The sequence below is a fragment of the Spodoptera frugiperda genome, chromosome 3 (genome assembly GCF_023101765.2).
Source record: "Spodoptera frugiperda isolate SF20-4 chromosome 3, AGI-APGP_CSIRO_Sfru_2.0, whole genome shotgun sequence".
In the NCBI taxonomy this organism is placed as follows: domain Eukaryota; kingdom Metazoa; phylum Arthropoda; class Insecta; order Lepidoptera; family Noctuidae; genus Spodoptera; species Spodoptera frugiperda.
This window is the reverse complement of record NC_064214.1, coordinates 10,026,007-10,044,799: the sequence shown is the minus strand read 5'-3', so window position 1 is coordinate 10,044,799 and position 18,793 is coordinate 10,026,007. Positions and strand designations below refer to the sequence as shown.

The window sequence follows — 18,793 nt, the reverse complement described above, 5'->3', positions numbered from 1 at the left end:
GTGGTTGGTGGGTTGTGGTTTTATTAGAAATTCAGTTATAAATACGATTATCTATAACCATAATTTAGGTACAATAAGTATTTTGTATGCTTATTGTCATATACAAAGACATCTACCGTAAAAAACATTAGAAGTCGTGTTTGATTACCGAAGTGAACATGCTGTGTGGAAATTAACGTCTTGTGTTGTGTGATGGTGATGATTACGACGACGCTTATAATTTTTTATTACATTATTTAGATGTAACGGCATATTAAAAGCTTAAAGTAATGACCGATGTTGAATTAATTTCTACCAAAAATTCTAGACTGGATAAACTTTAAAAACTACCATTTAGTATTAAATAGGTAACATCTCTATTTAGTCGATTTTATGTGTACTTCATTTACTGAGTTTTTTTCATTCTGTATCTGACTCTGTCTGTCAAAAAGCCGTTTGCTGCTGTTGATGGGTGTCGAGTTTCTGTAAATTTCTCATTTTGATCGTCTTTCTTTGTGATTTAAAAGATTTCCCGTTAACTAAAAATGGTTTAATTATTATCTCGCGCTATAAATTACGTACAGTGGTGGTTTTTTGACTCTGGTAAAAGTTGTAAACAATTCCAAAATGTCCGTTCCTAGCACTGGTTTGAGCAAATTGAAGAAGAAACATATTCGTGTAAAACATCAAAAAGTGAAACTGTTTCGTGCAAATGAACCATTACTATCTGTGTTTATGTGGGGTGTGAATCACACGGTAATTACTTGATATTTTATGCACTAATTGCAATAGAATGGCGGGTGTATAATCCTATTTGAACCATCTCAGCGAGCGAAGCATCATTATTATGTCATTTCCCCCACAACTGGTTTGTTGTGGTTTTACAATGTTTACATTCGAATTTTTACCTACCAAAAATCTTTTCATGTAGGCTCAATATCCCATTGTAAATTCTGGCACTTTGTCAATACACTGTTTTTATGTGTCTCCTTGCCATTGAATATAAATAGACTATAAAACTTTATTGCGTTGGACGTAGATCCGATATATTCGGACATATAGGTGACAACAATATTTGCATAAAAAGTAGTTAGATTTATGGTAACTACTTATTTTTTTTCCAGATTAACGAGCTAAGTCATGTCACAATTCCAGTCATGCTGCTTCCTGATGACTTCAGAGCTTATTCTAAGCTCAAAGTTGACAACCATTTATTTAACAAGTAAGATATTTTTTCTACATCCTATATCTAATTTTAAACCATTACTCATAAATTATATTGGAAAAATATTATGAGACCATTTAAAATAACTTATAAGATTTATATTATTAATTATAATTTCGTACACAATTTATTGGTCTAGGTCACTGAATATAATAACATGATCTGTAATCGTTATACCAGTTATCACAATCTGTTGCAGCTCTGTATGTCGTTATTCTAACAATAGGTTTCAAACAAAAGGAGCCAGAGTTCAAATTTAGAATGCAATAACACAATCCTATTGTAGAATGAACAGAAGAAAATGTGATTTTTGTTCAGAAATAAATTTGAGAGAATTTACATTTTGCTTGAAATGTAGACGTAGACAGACACTCAAGGACACATTATTATTTTCATACTAGTTACTGCTAATCTGTAGCACATGTTCTACCACATTACACACACCTATTACATAGATTTTCCTTCAAGGAAGTAGGAGGTTTATGTTCTACTATGGACAGAATAAAAATTAAGGATAATGCATAGAAAATGTTTTATTTAAATAGGTTATTCAGTGATTTCCTGGTTTTAATAATAACATTGTACTTGTATGTATTAATGGGCTTTTAAATGGTACTGATTTTTACCTTGATTACTGACTTTTGTTTACACAAACCAGTGGCAAAAAAGAAGACAAAAAATAAAATCTCTTATGTAGGTATGTTGTGCAATGGCTTTGCCTTAAACAATTAAAAAATACTACAATTAGAATACAAAATAATCAAATTGGAATATAAATGGTTTTGTAGATATTCTAATAGCAACTCTATTATTTTTTCCTAATTGGTTTCATGTTATGGCATTCTGTAACATAGAAAACATGACACATTTTATTCACCATTATGAGCCCCCATAATCATGTCAGCTTCGTTAAGTTCAGAGCGTCGCTCGTCGCGTCGCGCGTACTACCCATGATTATAAGCCCCTGTCGTTTTTGAATCTAGTTGAGTAACATTTTCGAATATTAATTAAATACGAGAGTATTACGAAATATTCGAAGTACGAGTACGAACTCGTAATATCTAATTAAACAAAGTATAACCACCCCATTGCCTATTCGAGGGTCTGAGGTTCTCAGTTTGGTAACCTTTGCAACTACGGCACCTTTGCAACCACGCGATCTACGCGGCAGTTGGTCATAATTCCCTCACTTTAATCCTTCAATAGTAGATGAGTCAATAACTCATAAACCTTTTATGAGTATAGGTACAGATAGATAAATACCTAATATGAATTACCTAGTAATATCAGTATTATTTTGATAAGCAATCTTTTACCTAGAAACTTATAAGCATAATGTCGAAATTTGATTGTGATAGCAGTTTTATATAAGGATAATATTGAAATATTGTAATCTATTATTGTTTGACTTCCTCATAGATCTAATGATTAAGTAGACTTGTAATAACGCTTTCAGCTTACACAAAAGTGCTGAACAAAAGCTGTTCAAAGTTATCACTTCTATTAACAAAATCTCTAAAATTAAAAAGTTATATTGAACAATAGGCAGAAAAACTATTGGGACTAGACACTATTACTAACTGTAGTAATAATCCTTAAAAAAGGGGAACCACCTAGGTATTATGCTGAAAACCACATCACAACCAGTTCAGTGAGAAGCGAGATAATCGCGCACAAACACACACACACAGGTCAAACTGTAATCCGTTCTCCTTTGAAATCTGTTAAAAAGTACAACTTGTCTCGGCATTGTAATTAAGTTATAACTGGCAAATCCCCTGCGAGCAGCTCACGAACGCGAAAGACGCATTTTCGACATTTGTACGCACCTTTACGAGATTTAGCATTAGCGCACGCGGGTAAAACCACGTTTTTAATACTAGTTATTCATAAATATAAATAGGAACACTTGACTATCATATAATCATTAATCTAAGAGCTATTAAGGTCTATTAAGCCATTTATAATCTCTTGGCTAATAAACCTACATGGTGCGTCAATATTTAATTGATGCAGCTATATGATTTGTTTAATGTCATATTAATAGCTTCACACATGTTTCATTTACTTTAGAATACACATTATGATATATTTTGTTTATCTCGTAAGGATAGGCTCAATTAGGCTTAGTTTTATAGCATTGTTATGCAAAGAGGAATACCCGATTTGAAAATCAAAACGAATGTGGTGGTTTTTAGTCTGTAAAAGTCTGACACTCCCTCTCGCCTTATCCAAGGCGGTAGAAGTCATTAAATAGTATTCCCGCTTAAAAAAATGCAAAGAAGAATGAACCTATTGTCCTGAATTTCTAAACTCTGTCCTAAAACTAAGAATCTTTAAAACACTTCAATATGGTTGAATCTGATTTGCCTCCATACTTCTTGCAACGAACGAAGAATTAATTAAACGTAAAATAAGCAATTATATGGATATTCCAACTATACAACGTTGCAACGTCATGCCTTTTATCCCCAAACGGGGTACTTTTAAGGGGGGAAAATCGTTAAATAACTTTCAATTGGGCAAGGCGAGAGGGAGTGTCAGGCTCTTAGTAAAAACCACCCCGTTCCTACTCCTTCTTTCCGAGCCGGAGTCTCGGTAAACCCGCCAGGTAATCCGCAGCTCCTGATATCCCCAAAGGAGTAGGTGCACATTACGGCAATTAATGCCACTGTACAATGTACACCCATTTTCCCCAGAAAAACCAGGCGTGAAGTTATGTCATAGTATTTATATTATTATGTGTTTAGTAGGTACACTATTATTCAATAGAGTTTCCTCATAGATAAGACATAAAGTGCAAATGTTATTGTCAATATCAATGTCTTTAATAAACTGTTTATCTTTTCCACGAAATAAAATTTCCCTGTTATCATACAAAGGACTTACATGAATGGTTATTTGGAAACAGTTTGATATGTGACTCAGTTGTATGATAATGTCCACATATTCCAATGATACATAGTATTAAGTTTTTTTTAAGACATATATGATGATATTGATATGTCAGGAAAAATTCCAATAAGCATACAATGATGTCGAATTGTCATCATAAGTCTATCTAAAAATATGAATCGCCAAATGTGTTGCTACGCGCAAACTCTGGGGAGAATGGGCTAATTCGGAAACCGAAAGATTTTAAAAATTGGTCCGAAAAATAAAATGATGATATAGAACATAGACGAGTGTTAGGTTTGCTGGTTATCACACTAATATTAATTTGATTAAAGAAGGATTGTTTGGATATTTTGATGTTTGTTCGTCAATCACGCTGAAACTACTCAACGGATTTTGATGAAATTTTCTATACAAACAGAGTATGAGCTGACTTGGGTGATAGGACTTTTTATCCCACGGAATCGCGGGAAAAGCCGCTGGCAGACACTGGCTAATAACATGCACAGAAATTCGTAACAAGGCAAAGCATTATGAGTAAAACCCCAGTGTCTGTTCTACAAACCTTAAAATATGATTATTTTTATTCATATTATCACTCCAGAAGTACTCAAAGTGCATAATCACGTACTTATCATAAGATAACAAAATATAAATAACTTATTACATAATTATCAATGATTGTTTCAGAGAAAACATGCCATCTCACTTCAAGGTCAAGGAGTACTGCCCCCTGGTGTTCAGGAACCTTCGGGAGAGGTTCGGAATCGATGATCTCGACTACAAGGAGTCTCTCACAAGGTACAGCCCTAACTATAAGACCTGTTCATAGCCAATACCCGACGTCAAGTGGACTGGCACGAGTGATGCGCTAACGATAAATATTATTTTCTTTATTGAATATGTATTTATTTATGTTTATGTTTATTCCCATATGTATTATCTTCCGGCCTCGATCCCACATCCCGTCCTGTGGTCCCTAGGTTTAGAAAGCCAGATAACTACCTGTGTTCGAGGCCCCACAAGAGGCCTACCAGCTTGCTGCGGCGATCGGCGACGGCGCCTAACGGGGTTGCCAACATGAAAAATGAAACTCACCAAGAGAGCATATTCCACGATGCAAGCGAGTTCGTCAAACGAGGGCTGACGATAAAACGCCTGAGGTCAGCGGAGTTTTACTAAGCAGCTGTACGATTTTTTTTTTCAGTTTTATTTTTTCTCAAATAACAGTATGTAGTGTGCCTTTGGAACTGACACAGCGAGCATAGCATTATTCCACGTTCACTGGCTGTATTGTGAAGTCATTCCCTTGTCTAACCGCTTGTAAGGGACCTCTATGAGAGATGGTCCCCATGTTTGGATGGAATTGGATTTTTGTTGGATTTTGGTTACTGTATGCCCATTCTCCCGTTTGTCCATTCCAGTTTAGGTTAAATGGGTGTCAAGAGTGCCTCGATCCTTGATTGACCGTGACCTCAATTTACGTTCCTTAACCCCTGCAATTGTCCTATATGTCTCGATTACTTAATATATCATATATATGTACCTACTTATGTATATTTATATTTGGAACATTAACACGACATGTGCACATTAATGCTGCTGCACATTCATGTGCACTTTCACCGGTTGGTAAGTATTATGTTAATTGGCATCTTTACGCACTTACACGACTAATGACGAGTTATCACATGAATAAACTTGCATATGATATTTGACAAATGAAAGGAAACTCAAGAACTGAGGACATAAGTACTAAATTAAGATACAGCTACTCATATGTAGAATGTTTTTATTATGTCTACGTAGATCGCAGACAAATACTCAAATGAGGTTGTTGTGAGTCATTATGAGGTTCTAGAAAAAGTCTGTAATCTACGTAGACGTGTAATTTTCTTTGAGTATCCTTAATTTTCACTTGTTAGGGTGTGCAAGATTGTAATCACGAATTCATTCACGATTCACTATCACAGTTGATAACTTTATTCTAATTTTACATACACTTTGATTTATAATAATCTTTTTTAGTTAATGTGTGAACTAATTTACCTTTATTTTGTATTTAAAATAAGTTTCTGAGTGAAATAAGAATATAACCTTTACCTAGATAATTTTGGTAATTATGGTATAACATTTACCTCTTAGAGAATAGAATAAAATATTTTGGAAACTAAGTAGATACGATATATCTACCAAAATGATGATGTTCTCTATATTGAACCTACATATAATCTTCCTTTGGTGTTTTTCAGCAGAAACTATACGATTTTAATTTGTACATAGTTGTTTCATATGTTTTTGCTCTGAACACCAAACAAAAACGTATCAGTTACTCTCAAGATAAAACAATTTAACACGTTTAAAAGTTAAAACTGTTTCCGGGTTTGTTAATTCTTTCCTTGTTTAATTACAATCAATGTTTAGGTCAAGGTAAGGTCAAGTTTGGGACAATCTCGTCTAACTGCCAATTTCAATAACCGATCTTAATCCAAAATCTTTGGATTGATCTTCATTTTTGACAGAAACTCTATAGAAGTAATGTCAAAAATTGATCTTAATCTAAAGATTTTCGCTCACCATTCGACACTGGCAGTATAGTCGACAACACTGTTTTGGAGACTCGGTTGCCATTCAAGAAAAGAAAAAAAATTGGATTGAGATCAGTTATTGATGATCCCCAAAGATCGAGACCCGTTTGTCGTCTTCTGGTGTTATGGCTTGTCTATGGGTGATCCGTCTACTCGTTTACCTCCTTATCCCATAAAACTCACATATAAATGATAAACATATAATTTATAAGTACTGTGTTACTGTTATATGGGCAAAAAGCGATCATAGAAATCAGCCATCGCGATTGGTGAAGTTTTGGATGCTTGGACTTTGGTGATGGTCTTAGGGTATGGGTAGTTAAGCACTTTATATCCGTTATTGAACATAATATCTCCAGATAGACATTTAACACTTATATTTTATAAGTAGGTATCGTCGTGATTAATGCTCAAACCTTCTTCGGAGGCCTTTGCTCAACAGTATTCATTCATAGGCTGTTGATGTGATATTGATTTGTTGAATAAAAGCAGGAGTTTGTGTTTTAGTTTAATCGCGTTAATCTCGTTAATGCACTAAGTCTGAGGAAGGTTGTGGATTAGTAGGATTTACGTGACTGGAAGTGTGAGCGACTCTTTAGTTACCTACCTATATCAGAGTAATTTTATTTTGTACTACTAGTTTGTTAAATGAAAAACCCGGGTTTTATAGAAATTAATCTACATTACTTTTTATAGAATATCAAAAATAATGTCCTCACAAATATAGGTGCAAATGTGGATAGGATATCTATGTACTTATTACATACTTTGACCTACTGAAAATGTTTATTAGAATACTGAATATTCTGCAATTCAGACTTTGCAAAAAAATGTGCAGTACTTTAGTGGATTCTTACGATACCCAAGGCGTGAGTAGGACTTCTGATACATGTATAATAATATACGTAAATAAGAATTAAAAAGCTTATCAAAGACTTCTAGTGTGAGAAAGCCAAACAATTTCCCAATCCCCGAATCCCCAACAATCCTCATACTCCTAACCCCCAAAAGTCCGGCAACGCACTCGTAAGGCCTCTAGTGTTTCGGGTGTCCATGGGCGGCGCCGATTGCTTGCCATCAGGTTATCCGTCTACTAATTTACCGGCTTACCTATCCCCATAAAACAACTTCATTATAATAAAAAGTGACGTAATATCAGTATGTTCGTAGATTCGTAAGATTATTATTGACGTACGCCACGTGAGTCACTGATAGAGTTCTTTGTTTACCTCCTAAGTTATACTATTCGACGAAACGATCCATTTTGATTGTTTATTAGCACTTTTAATATCTTTTGGAGCGATAAGAACGATTGTACCAGTGTAAATAGAGTAGGGGTGTTACCGAAGTTATTGGAATAAATAAATAGTTAAAACCAGCTAACTCGGCAATCTTCGTAACGCCTCAAACATTTTGTTCTCACCTTTTTAACTTTCCTTGAACTTCTGCAAATAATTCAAAACCAAAATTACTCAAATCGGTCCTGCCGTTTTCGAGTTTTTAGCGAGACTAACGAACAGCAATTGATTTTTATATAAAGAGATTATCTAATACACATGTACAAACTAGTTGGTGTCTAATTGATTTACAAGTCCAGTAAAGAATTATTGGGAGGCTTTTCGAAAAGTAAAAAGCAGTAAGCAGTAAATAAAGGCACAGAGATGTACCCGATGGTTGGTACATGGGATTCATACGTAACATATCTAAGTAAGTGGGTGTTGCCGCGGACCACTTAGCGAGTTATCAGAGCTCCGGCTCGAAAGGCAGGAGTGGGAACGGGGTGGTTTTTAGTCAGTAAGAGTCTGACACTCCCTCTCGTCTCGCCCAAGGCGGGAGAAGTCATTGGACGATTTTCCCTCCTCATAAAAAAAGAAAGTGGGTGTTCCATTGTACCTCTGCCTACGTTTTCAGGGATTGAAAGGCATCATGTAAGAGACTACTAACAAAAGCCTGTATTCTAAGACCTAAATAAGATCTATCTTAGTGACTGAGTCTATTGCCCATAAACCGACAATTTATCCACACTACAAGCTTAATAGCTCCATAAACCAACGGCTATTTCTTTTGTACTGATGGCTATCAAACATTGTCTGTAATTTATATTCCATTTCGAATTTTACGTCTGTGTAGTAAAAGGTATTGGAAGTACATTAAAATAATGATAGGTTCAATATTGTTTTGATTGGCTTTCTTCTTTACAAAATGTTTTCCTTACCTGTGTGTAGGATAAAGTTTTACTTAGGTATTTTTATTTTGATATTGATAAAAGAACACTATAAAAAATGCAAACACAATTTTGTATATAAAGAATAATTAAATTTAGTTTAAGATTGTGCCGAATTAGATTTTAAAATTTTTAGGTATGTTAATTTTTTTCGCTAATTCTTCGATTACTTTAATAATAATCTGTTATATTTGTTCTCTTTCCTCTTATAAATTGAAATGTAACTTAAGTTAAAAAACTTGGTTAGGATTACATTGTTAAAATTACAAGAAAATTGTTTATTTTGATCGTTTTATATACTCACTGTACAAAAAAAAACAAAACATAAACAACATACCAATCATAAGTCGCACAATATCACTACACTTTAATTATAACCAATCAATAAATCGTAATAGAATTATTAACCAATAAACGGTAAATTGTCGACAGATCTCAACCAATCCCGGATGACTCGTCAGGCAAGTCTGGAGCGAAGTTCTACCAGAGCTACGATAGGCTCTTCATCCTCAAGACCCTGACTTCTGAGGAGGTGGAGAGGATGCACTCGTTCCTAAAGCATTATCATCCCGTGAGTATTTCTTTAATGTTTATAAGTTTTCAACAGTACCCTTAGTACGAGTTAGCTTTACGTTGAATGAAAAAGAAACGTTCGGCGCTCTGAATTGGTCGACGCAAATGAACCACCCAATTAAAGCGCCGAATGCGCTCTCGTTTCGATCTGGTTAATCGCAAAATAAACTCGTACTAAGGGTGCTAGTTACCAAACCAACCCTAACCGAAATTTCGGAACGTACATGTAACTCGTTTAGTATTGCGGGATCCCACTAGTAGCGCTCATCACCTACCACCAGGAGAGAGGTCTGCTCGTTTGGCCTCATTAGTAAAATTCTTCATATTATTTCAGTACCTTTTTGCTTACTTTACGTATTCGAAATTCGAGTTTGCTTTACGTAAGTAAAGCAACATACTCATACTAAGGGTACACAGGTTTCGATTCTGACCTATTCGCCGTTTGAATAAAAGTAAAAACTCGTCAAAGTTGTTACTTATCTATTTGACAAAGAAATAAACAAGCTATGCTTTGAAAATTTTCAAACAGAATAGGTGTACCAAAAAATATTTCAGCCATAAAACCTTTTCATATTAAATACATATGTAAAAGTGATATCTATCTTCCATGTCGACTACACAATTCCTAAGATAGCGACATCATTGAAAGATTTATCAATTGGCATGTAAACAAGAGATATACATAATATATTCTCTCACTATCTTATCGTAGAAAGTACATAATGTTTTTACTTCCGATAGTATATAATAATTATATCATATTATGTAGTAGATACTAGATAGCATCCTTGTCTCTTACTGATGTCAGTTAATTTAGAATGATGTGTGTAAATAAATATTTAATGGTAGTATTTGTGTAATGTAAGGTGGTTGTTTAGTTTCTTTTGTTGAGAATATGGTGACATGTTGCTATAGGCTATTTTTGTTTGAACAGGAATGTCATGAGGCAATAAATCCTGTCCTTATATTGTCTCTAATTTGAGATCTAAGAGCGCCCGTGACCCCTAGGAAAGTCCTAGTAAACTTAATTATTTGATAAGCACTTATTTTAAACGAAGCTAAAACTGATCGATGTCCTAAATCAAACTTGTATTTCTTTTTACCCGACTACAAAGGAAAGTAAACTAACTCAGACAAGTGTCAAAGAAAATCTGAATACTTTTATAACACATCTATCTATATAATTTCCAGTACATCGTGGAGCGCCACGGCAAGACCCTGCTGCCGCAGTACCTGGGCATGTATCGGCTGACCGTCGATGGCATCGAACACTACCTCGTCGCCACTAGAAACGTATTCTCCAACCACCTCAATATCCACAGGTAATTCAAGCTGAACTCTATTCTTTTTGTGTTGTTTTAAGATTCATTTTCAATTGACTTCTGTTAAAGGCGTAGAGTCGTATGTATATTTGACTGTATGTAGTATGAATACTAACCGGTTACTCTGCGAAAACGTAATTCGTGAACTTAAAATCCTAAGGCGAGTCCATTGTAACCAAGCGTTGTGTGAGTGAGGTTACCGGAGGCCCAATTATCCCCCATTCCAATCTTCCCAGGCCCCTCGGGCCTAACCCCCAAAAGCCGGCAATTCACTTGTAACACTTCTGGTGTTTTAAGTGTCCATGAGCGGCGGCGATAGCTTACCATTTGATTGCTTACCGGCTTATACCATAAAAGAGTGAGGTTCTTTTGTCAATTCGTCATCGTCCTTTTTGCCCTCTGATATCAGACGGAAATAGTCTTAAAATGACACAAAACGATAAATTCAAAGAAGCAGCTATCATAAAACCTATCAAAATGACGTAATTCCTAAATTATTCACTACACATTACATATAGTATTTGTTTAGCACATTATTCGGAATCTTATTCAAGCATTATTTGCGCGACACGTGTGAAATTTCGATGTTATCGCTATTTATTTTAAGACGTGTGTTTTGTAGTTCTCCAAATAAAGATGTAAAATTAAATTTGCAGTAGCTTACTTAATAACTAATAGTGTGTTGACGGCGCATTGTCTACCATCGCATCCCTACAATGACCGAAAATGGGACTATGCATTTAAAAGGGAAGCCATCCATAGCATGCGTCTATAGCAGGCATCCATAGCAAATATCTTTCCATATAAAACATAGCTTATCTGATTCTGTTTCGACCAGTGCTAAGCTATGTGTACCAATAAATATGATTAGTGGAAACCAAACGCATCCACTGGAAACCATCCATCTCTTGTGGAAAAGCACCCTTTTTCGTATACAGACGAGGCTAATAGTCTAGTAGTGGACTGTCACGGGCTGTTTATGTCTTATACTAACTAGTTTTTTCTGGTTTACATTCTGATACAATAAAAGCGTTTGTCAGCTTCATACAGTCTTCATTATTAACCACTTATTAGACTTTATATCTTTATGTTAGGTACCATTTTCGAATAGCCCTAGTTTCAATGTCATTTTAACTTGTATTGAAGAAATTCTAACTTACCTTTCTAGTTGCCAAGGCACACTATTGATCGTAAAACAATTAAACAGTTTCTATGTGCTACAAGTTGTAATGATAAGGTTCCTTATCATTGTATTAATATAAAGCTAATGCTTAATCAAATGTCAATCATCTTGGTTAGTGCATGTGCACTTGTTACCGTGAAATTATGATTATTGTCGGTACGTTTGCACTCTGTATATTCTCGTCTCAAAATAGTCGTGGTGGCCCAGAGGTTTAGGACTTACTTTTGAAACTTACCAACGGCTAGTACCAATATGATTTTATCCGAGTTATATGTACTTTCTAAGATTATTTAGACACCACTGACTAACGGCGAAGGAAAACAGCGTGAGGAAACCTGGACTAGTTTTTCCTTATTGTAAGTTTAAAATCGTCAACCTGCATTGAGCAAGCGTTGTGATTAATGCTCAAACCTTCTCCGTGTGAGAAGAGGCCTTTAGTCAGCAGTGGCTTCTTATACTTCTTATAGGCTGATGTGATATTTTCAAATACGACGTGAAGGTCGTAATGTCATCTTAGCGATGCCAAGCAACACCTATAGTGTTGCTGGTGTCTATTAGGTAATCCGTGTCCGGTATCCGTCTGTGTGTTTGCCCCCTTATCTCATGAATGAAATCTACTTACAGTGAAGTTTTGTTAGATTTTTTCAATAAAATGCGTGATATACCATACCCTAACCATATCAGGCACAAGACGGCCTTAATGGGCCTTTCTCAGACTTCTAAATCTTGTGTAATTATTATTCACCTCCAACCTAAAAATAATAGTATTTTGTCTTCTTTCAAGGAAATACGACTTGAAAGGCTCGACGGTGGACCGCGAGGCGTCCGAGAAGGAGCTGGAGAAGGACCTGCCGACGCTGAAAGACAACGACTTCATCAAGCAAGGAGTCCGCATCGACATCGGGGATGCTGCCAAAGAGAAGTTGCTGGAGACGCTCACTGCTGACGTAGAGGTACTGGGGTTTGATTGTGAAGACCATTGGTTTGTTTGCTATGGATGGTTAAACATTGATTTTGTGACATAGTGTTATAAACTTCAGATACTGTTTAAAATGACTGTATAAACGGTTTTCAATTTAAAATCAATAAGGTGTTGCAAGCTCAAACCTTCACTGTGTAAGAGGGCTATGGTCAGTAGTTTGGGCTTCTTTTAGGCTGTTGATGGGATGATGTGATATTTTCAGATACGACATGAAGGTCGTAATGTGATGATGACGATGCTTACAGGACATGTAGTGTTGCAAATATTTATTTTCTACTAGATACAATATGTATTTAGTTTTCCTAAAGGAATAAGAGATGGCGCTACTGTTTTAAGGGCCCATTCTTACCCTTTACCTGTCAAACACGTCACAATGTATGTTTATGTGTCCAGTTCCTAACGAAGCTGCACCTGATGGACTACTCGCTGCTGCTGGGCATGCACGAGTGCGGGCGCGGCGAGGCGGAGGCCGAGGCGGCGCGCCAGAGGGACGCCGAGAACGACTCCGACAACCAGGACTCCGATACCGACAGCGACACTGACAATAGGCATCATGGAGACAGGTTACTGCCTAACTTACTTACAGCACTGACTTCTTTAATTATTATGTTATCGGCTTACTCACGTAACTGTTTGATGAGGAATTTGGCTAGTTTCAAGCCATGCTAGAGGCTCATGTTCATGAGCAGCATTTCCGCAATAAATGACGCGGCGCGACGCGGCGACGCGAACTGATTTATTTTCGATTTTTTAGGCAGCTAAATATATTTTTTTCTCCAAATTACTATAGAACTTATTTAACTCTGTATCTAATAAGAATCCCTATAAAGAAAGAAAATATTCTGATTATTCATTGTTCTTAATATACTCATTATGCGTGTAATTTTACAGCTAATTGAATTGAATGAAATGATGTTTCTAGGTGGGGCTACAACACGCCCCCGGACAGTCCGCGTGGGTTCGCTCGCCAGTCCTCGCTGCGGTACGAGGGGATCATACCAGAGCTTGACATCTACGCCATACCCAGCCAAGAGAGTAAGTATCATACTTTTTACATTGAGAAGAAGAAATATCAACTTGAGAAGAAAAGAAGAAAGAATCGGCGGACAAAGTAGCAGGTTACTGGGGCTCCAGCTCAAAGCAGGAGAAGGAATGGAGTTGTTATTAGTCAGTAAGATTCCCTCGCCTCACCCAAGGCGTGAGAAGTCATTGAACGATTTTCACGCATCAGAAAAAAATGCTAAAATAGTCTGTGTCCTTAGTATGACTGCTAGAAGTAAGACTAGTTCAAGTTTTAATAATGCTTGTTTATATTTCAGGTGCCCCGAAAAAGGAGATTTACTTCGTCGCTCTGATTGACGTGTTGACGCATTATGGTGTCAAGAAACAGGTATGATGTTTTATTTTGATACTCACGCTAAAACAAATAATGGTGATGCTTCTCTAGACTCACGCTGAAGCATGAAACAATTAAGAAGAAGTCTGCTATAGCCGACCATGGTGGTCGAAAGGTTAAGGGAAATCCATGCATCTCTATGTTTTGTTTCATGTCTAGAAGTTATCGTAGGCATTACGTATGTCCGGAGCTGCGGACTACCTAGCGGGTTTACCGGGGCTCCGGCTCGAAAAGCAGGAGAAGGAACGGGGTGGTTTTTAGTCAGTAAGAGTCTGACACGTCTCGCCTCGCCCAAGGCGGGAGAAGTCATTGGATGATTTGCCCCCTCAAAAAAAAAGGCGTTAATTATGGAGATCGAGAAATTATTAACCTAAAATAAAAAATTGCAGGCGGCGAAAGCAGCGAAGACTGTAAAGTACGGCAGCAACGTGGACGGCATCTCGACCTGCGACCCGGAGCAATACGGGAAACGGTTCATAGAGTTTGTAGCCAAGGCCATCGAGGGCAACTAGGTCCGCAACCGCACACGGTGCTTCTTTTAGTACTTATACTCGAGCATATTCTCATTTCACAAGGATTCCGTAGCGAATGGAGTGCTAATGTAACGCAACATATTTAACTTTGGCGCATCTATAACGTGGCAATTTAATGGAGTGAAGATATTCCCGTGTTAGGGAAAAAGCTTGTAAAACAGAAACAATAATTACGCTTGTCTCAGCATCATGAGCATTTTTTTTTATACTTAGATTCTTTTTAAATTTTCTGCTTCAAAACTCAAGTACCTATCTTCTATTTGTTCTTATGCTAATAACGTTTGTCTTTCTTTTTTTTTTATCTTATAAAAATTATTCCAAGGATTGGATGTTAAGTCTTGATGCCACTCGTATATTAGCACTCCATTTGTTAACTAATCTGTGTTATTTTATTTAAAGATGGCGTATCCGTGTCTTGAAGGTTTCACAACATTGCCTAACGTTATTATTGTGGTTATTTCAAAATTGGTACATTTATTCCATTGGTTTTTTATATTGAGTGTTTGATATTTCCTTTATTTTGGAGTTTACATATTTATGTATAATGATTTAAATTTAATGTTTTACTAAATTATTTGACATGAGACATGGTACCATCAACGAATATTTTGGACTGAGCAGACACATTTTCTAGATTTCTTTTTTGATATATTTTCAACGAAAGCACGTTACTTTATGAAGAAATAAAGGTCAAAATATGGAGCGTCGAGTTCTGAATGTGGCAACATCGTTTAGTTTCCGCTAGATCATGAAATAGACCTTACTAAGTTGGCTCATTGACCCTTTGTTAGTAAATAATTGGAGTTTACAGGGTGACGTAGATTGTAAAGGCCTGGTAGTTTATTTAGATGAGTTATCAGTTCAATTTTACTTCTTAAATTTAAATATATGTCTTGCTTACCTGGGTTAGGTCTTTACTTTTGACATAAGTTACGTTCACGTAGTTAGGTACTGAAAGAAGCACCGCTTAATTGTTATAGCTTGTCTAAGACAAGTGCCACGATACAGTAAGTGTAATAACGTCGATTCTTATTGAGAATATAAAATGCAAATAAATAAAATTCTAATGTTTAAAAATCGTAGTGAAGAGACATGTATTGATATTAGCGTTCATGCGAAACGATCGGACAATTTGCGAGAAGTTTGTAATTTTTATCAAATTAAAATTATGATATATCGTATTTTATTCGCTTCGCGTGCGAATTGAATTGAACACTGTGCAATAGACATGTTTAAAGGCTGATTTGTACTATATCGTGGAAAGCGCAAACCGGGGTTGTAAACGGAAATTTCGCTCGAAGAAAAAGTACGTATAGTTTATCGACGAATGCCTAGTACCCTCGCATCGGGTATTCTACGGTCTAGCATGACTCCAGTTGCATCCAGGTCGGTCATTGTCCGAAACAGGGACGGTACGGGTTGTTCGGGACCCATATTTTAATAATAATTCTACACTTTCGTCTTGATGTTTGCAATAATAATAATAAGCGGACCCTTTTTGACAATATTCACGTTTTACTCTCACTCTGAGTCCCTGTTTTGTGCTATTTGAATCTTATTGTTACAGTGCTACGTTTGAGATTGCATCGTATTTTCAATTAAGACTGTTAGCTGATTTTACACCAACATAGTTTAGCTAGTTTTACAATCGATGGTGTAAAATATTTGGGAAAGTAGTAAGCATATTTGATATTTTACGATAATTCAGTATAATATTTCGTCATTCGTAACATCATTCTCTATATTAGCAGTATAAGAGATAATAAAACGACAATACAAATTAAATTAGGTCTTGTATTCGTACGAGGCGTGTCGAGGCAATCTCAAACGTAGCATTTCTGCTACTGCGCACTTTCCCGATACCTAAATAATATGAGTATCCCTTTTGGCGACACACTGCAGTGTATCGCTCGTCTTTCTTCATCGAAACACCAAAATATCATTGTAATTCTGAGCGGTTATAAAAATCAAAGTTGTAAGTACGTGTATGTTGACAAACAGCATTATTTCAGTGCTGAATAAAGGAAAGCATAATGCAAGGAACACGAATAATAGTATAATATGGACATCAAGTTGTGTAACTCTCCATTTTATACTTAATCAGTGTCTTCTACACTCAAGATAAAATGTGCATTACGTTTGTCAATGTATCATGTACCATAGTTACAAGCAATATAAAGATATACTGCCGTTTCTTACCTCAGAATACGATAAAAACTTTAATAATCCTTAAAAAGCACGTTCGCAATAATTTTCTTATCTCGTTATTAGCTTTTTATAATGTTCCGCTAACGCGTAGTTTAGTAATTGACAAATTATAATGAATTAATAATATTAATAAAAAAAAAATGTTAAAATATCATTGGATTAGGATGTTGACGTGTTACGGTTGGCCAATTAAACTTTATCAGAATACTTGTATACTATAATATTGGCCGTTGTATTGTATCTTATTATATAATGCCTTCTATTATATTCTATATTGTTTCAAGTACACAATTGTTCATAGTAAACTTGTAATCCCCTGGGAAGTATGGATCGATACGTACGAACTTATGAAATTTGTCAATAATACATTTTTTGGAAATTGATTTTAAATAGTGATCTTAGAGTACATGTAAAATGTTGTTTACGAAAATTGAATAATTTGTGTCGATCCATACTTTGGTAGCAAGTATGAGGATTATTGAAGCAATGTATTGAACTAGATTGAAATATTTGAAAGTCAATAAAGCTCATAATTGCCTGTACCCAGGGCAAAATGTTATACAATGTATTCGGTATTGTACTCGTTAAATAACAGTTAACTATGTATTCTATAATATGGACAGTAAGGTCCAGAGTTGTATAGAGAAACGGCCATTGTTAAGAGTCGGTGTTTCACCCAATACATACGTCGTTTTGCCAATATACCCATACCTAGTTCGCTTAGTTCTGTCTAGAGTAGTGTTTTTAATAGTATGATGTAAGATTTTGTTATTTATTATTCTATATTTCGAATAAGACTTGGATTGTTATGAAGTCTTTGTGATTTATTCTGTGAAAATTCATGTGCCGTTTACGGTGTACTAATAATATTGGTAAATTTTATACTTTACGCGTAGCTCCTCGACACGTGTCCGGGCTGCGCCATATCGAATGTTCAACTGACCTCAGAATAATGTCGCAGTAATTCTTTTAACTTTTGACTGTCTATCGGGAAATATTACAAGATTCATGGAAATCAGTATTTCAGGCTCCCATTGGTTCGCCTACGATTTGAAATAATTTTGTCAGATGTTAGTTTTTTGTGATAGATATTGTTTACTTTTAGATATTAATTTTATATTAGATTCGAGTTAGCCACTTCACATTTCTAAATCGATAACGAACGAGTACTGTTTTGTTACGAAGTGGTCGGCTTCAGTAGTTTAGAAATCCTTTGTTACCCTCTCAGAGAAGAGGATTTTATTAATTTTATCCCGGACCCTGTCTAAAGATTCCTGAACAATGTGTTAGTCATGAAATGATTCAAATTACGTCATATGTGTTGCCATTGTTTAGGTCGGTAATTGTATTTTAATTTGTAGTTATGTTATTTCGAATAGGTTATATCTTGTTATCGGTGACGGTTGAAGCCACGAGCCCGCAATGTACGGCATATATTTATTAAACGATAGCTTCGCTACATACAAACATATTCGGCATGTAAGCAACACGGTTGAAATGTTAATTCTCTAGTCTACTACTCTTGTAAAGACAAAAAAAATGTGTATGAAAAATTAAAACTTAATTTTTTAAATATTCGGTTTATAAAGATTCTGCATTATAAGAGTTTTATTTATTTATTACACTATTCCCTAACCTACTACTCAGCTTCCCAATAATACATAATGGATTTTTTAACCAAGTGA

The 18,793-nt window shown here is 35.6% G+C and overlaps 1 protein-coding gene across 2 annotated transcripts; it reads left to right on the top strand.

The window, feature by feature from the left end:
* Positions 1–400: 400 nt before the first annotated feature.
* Positions 401–18,711, top strand: LOC118273909 (phosphatidylinositol 5-phosphate 4-kinase type-2 alpha). Of its 2 annotated transcripts, XM_035591109.2 has the most exons (11): positions 401–735; positions 1,104–1,201; positions 4,790–4,900; positions 5,083–5,262; positions 9,344–9,482; positions 10,676–10,806; positions 12,774–12,942; positions 13,365–13,534; positions 13,894–14,006; positions 14,291–14,361; positions 14,757–18,711. In XM_035591109.2, exons 1-11 carry the CDS (start codon positions 607–609, stop codon positions 14,877–14,879), a joined length of 1,434 nt encoding a protein of 477 aa, XP_035447002.1. In that variant the 5' UTR covers positions 401–606; the 3' UTR covers positions 14,880–18,711. The 2 variants fall into 2 exon arrangements, with proteins under 2 accessions (XP_035447002.1, XP_035447003.1); XM_035591110.2 differs by lacking the exon at positions 5,083–5,262.
* The last annotated feature ends 82 nt before the right edge of the window (positions 18,712–18,793 follow it).

Coding starts and splice junctions, on each gene's coding strand:
- LOC118273909 (XM_035591109.2), top strand. CDS start 607: ATGTCCGTTCCTAGCACTGGTTTGAGCAAATTGAAGAAGAAACATATT. Junction 1,202..4,789: donor GACAACCATTTATTTAACAA/GTAAGATATTTT, acceptor TGATTGTTTCAG/AGAAAACATGCCATCTCACT. Junction 14,007..14,290: donor CGCCATACCCAGCCAAGAGA/GTAAGTATCATA, acceptor TTTATATTTCAG/GTGCCCCGAAAAAGGAGATT.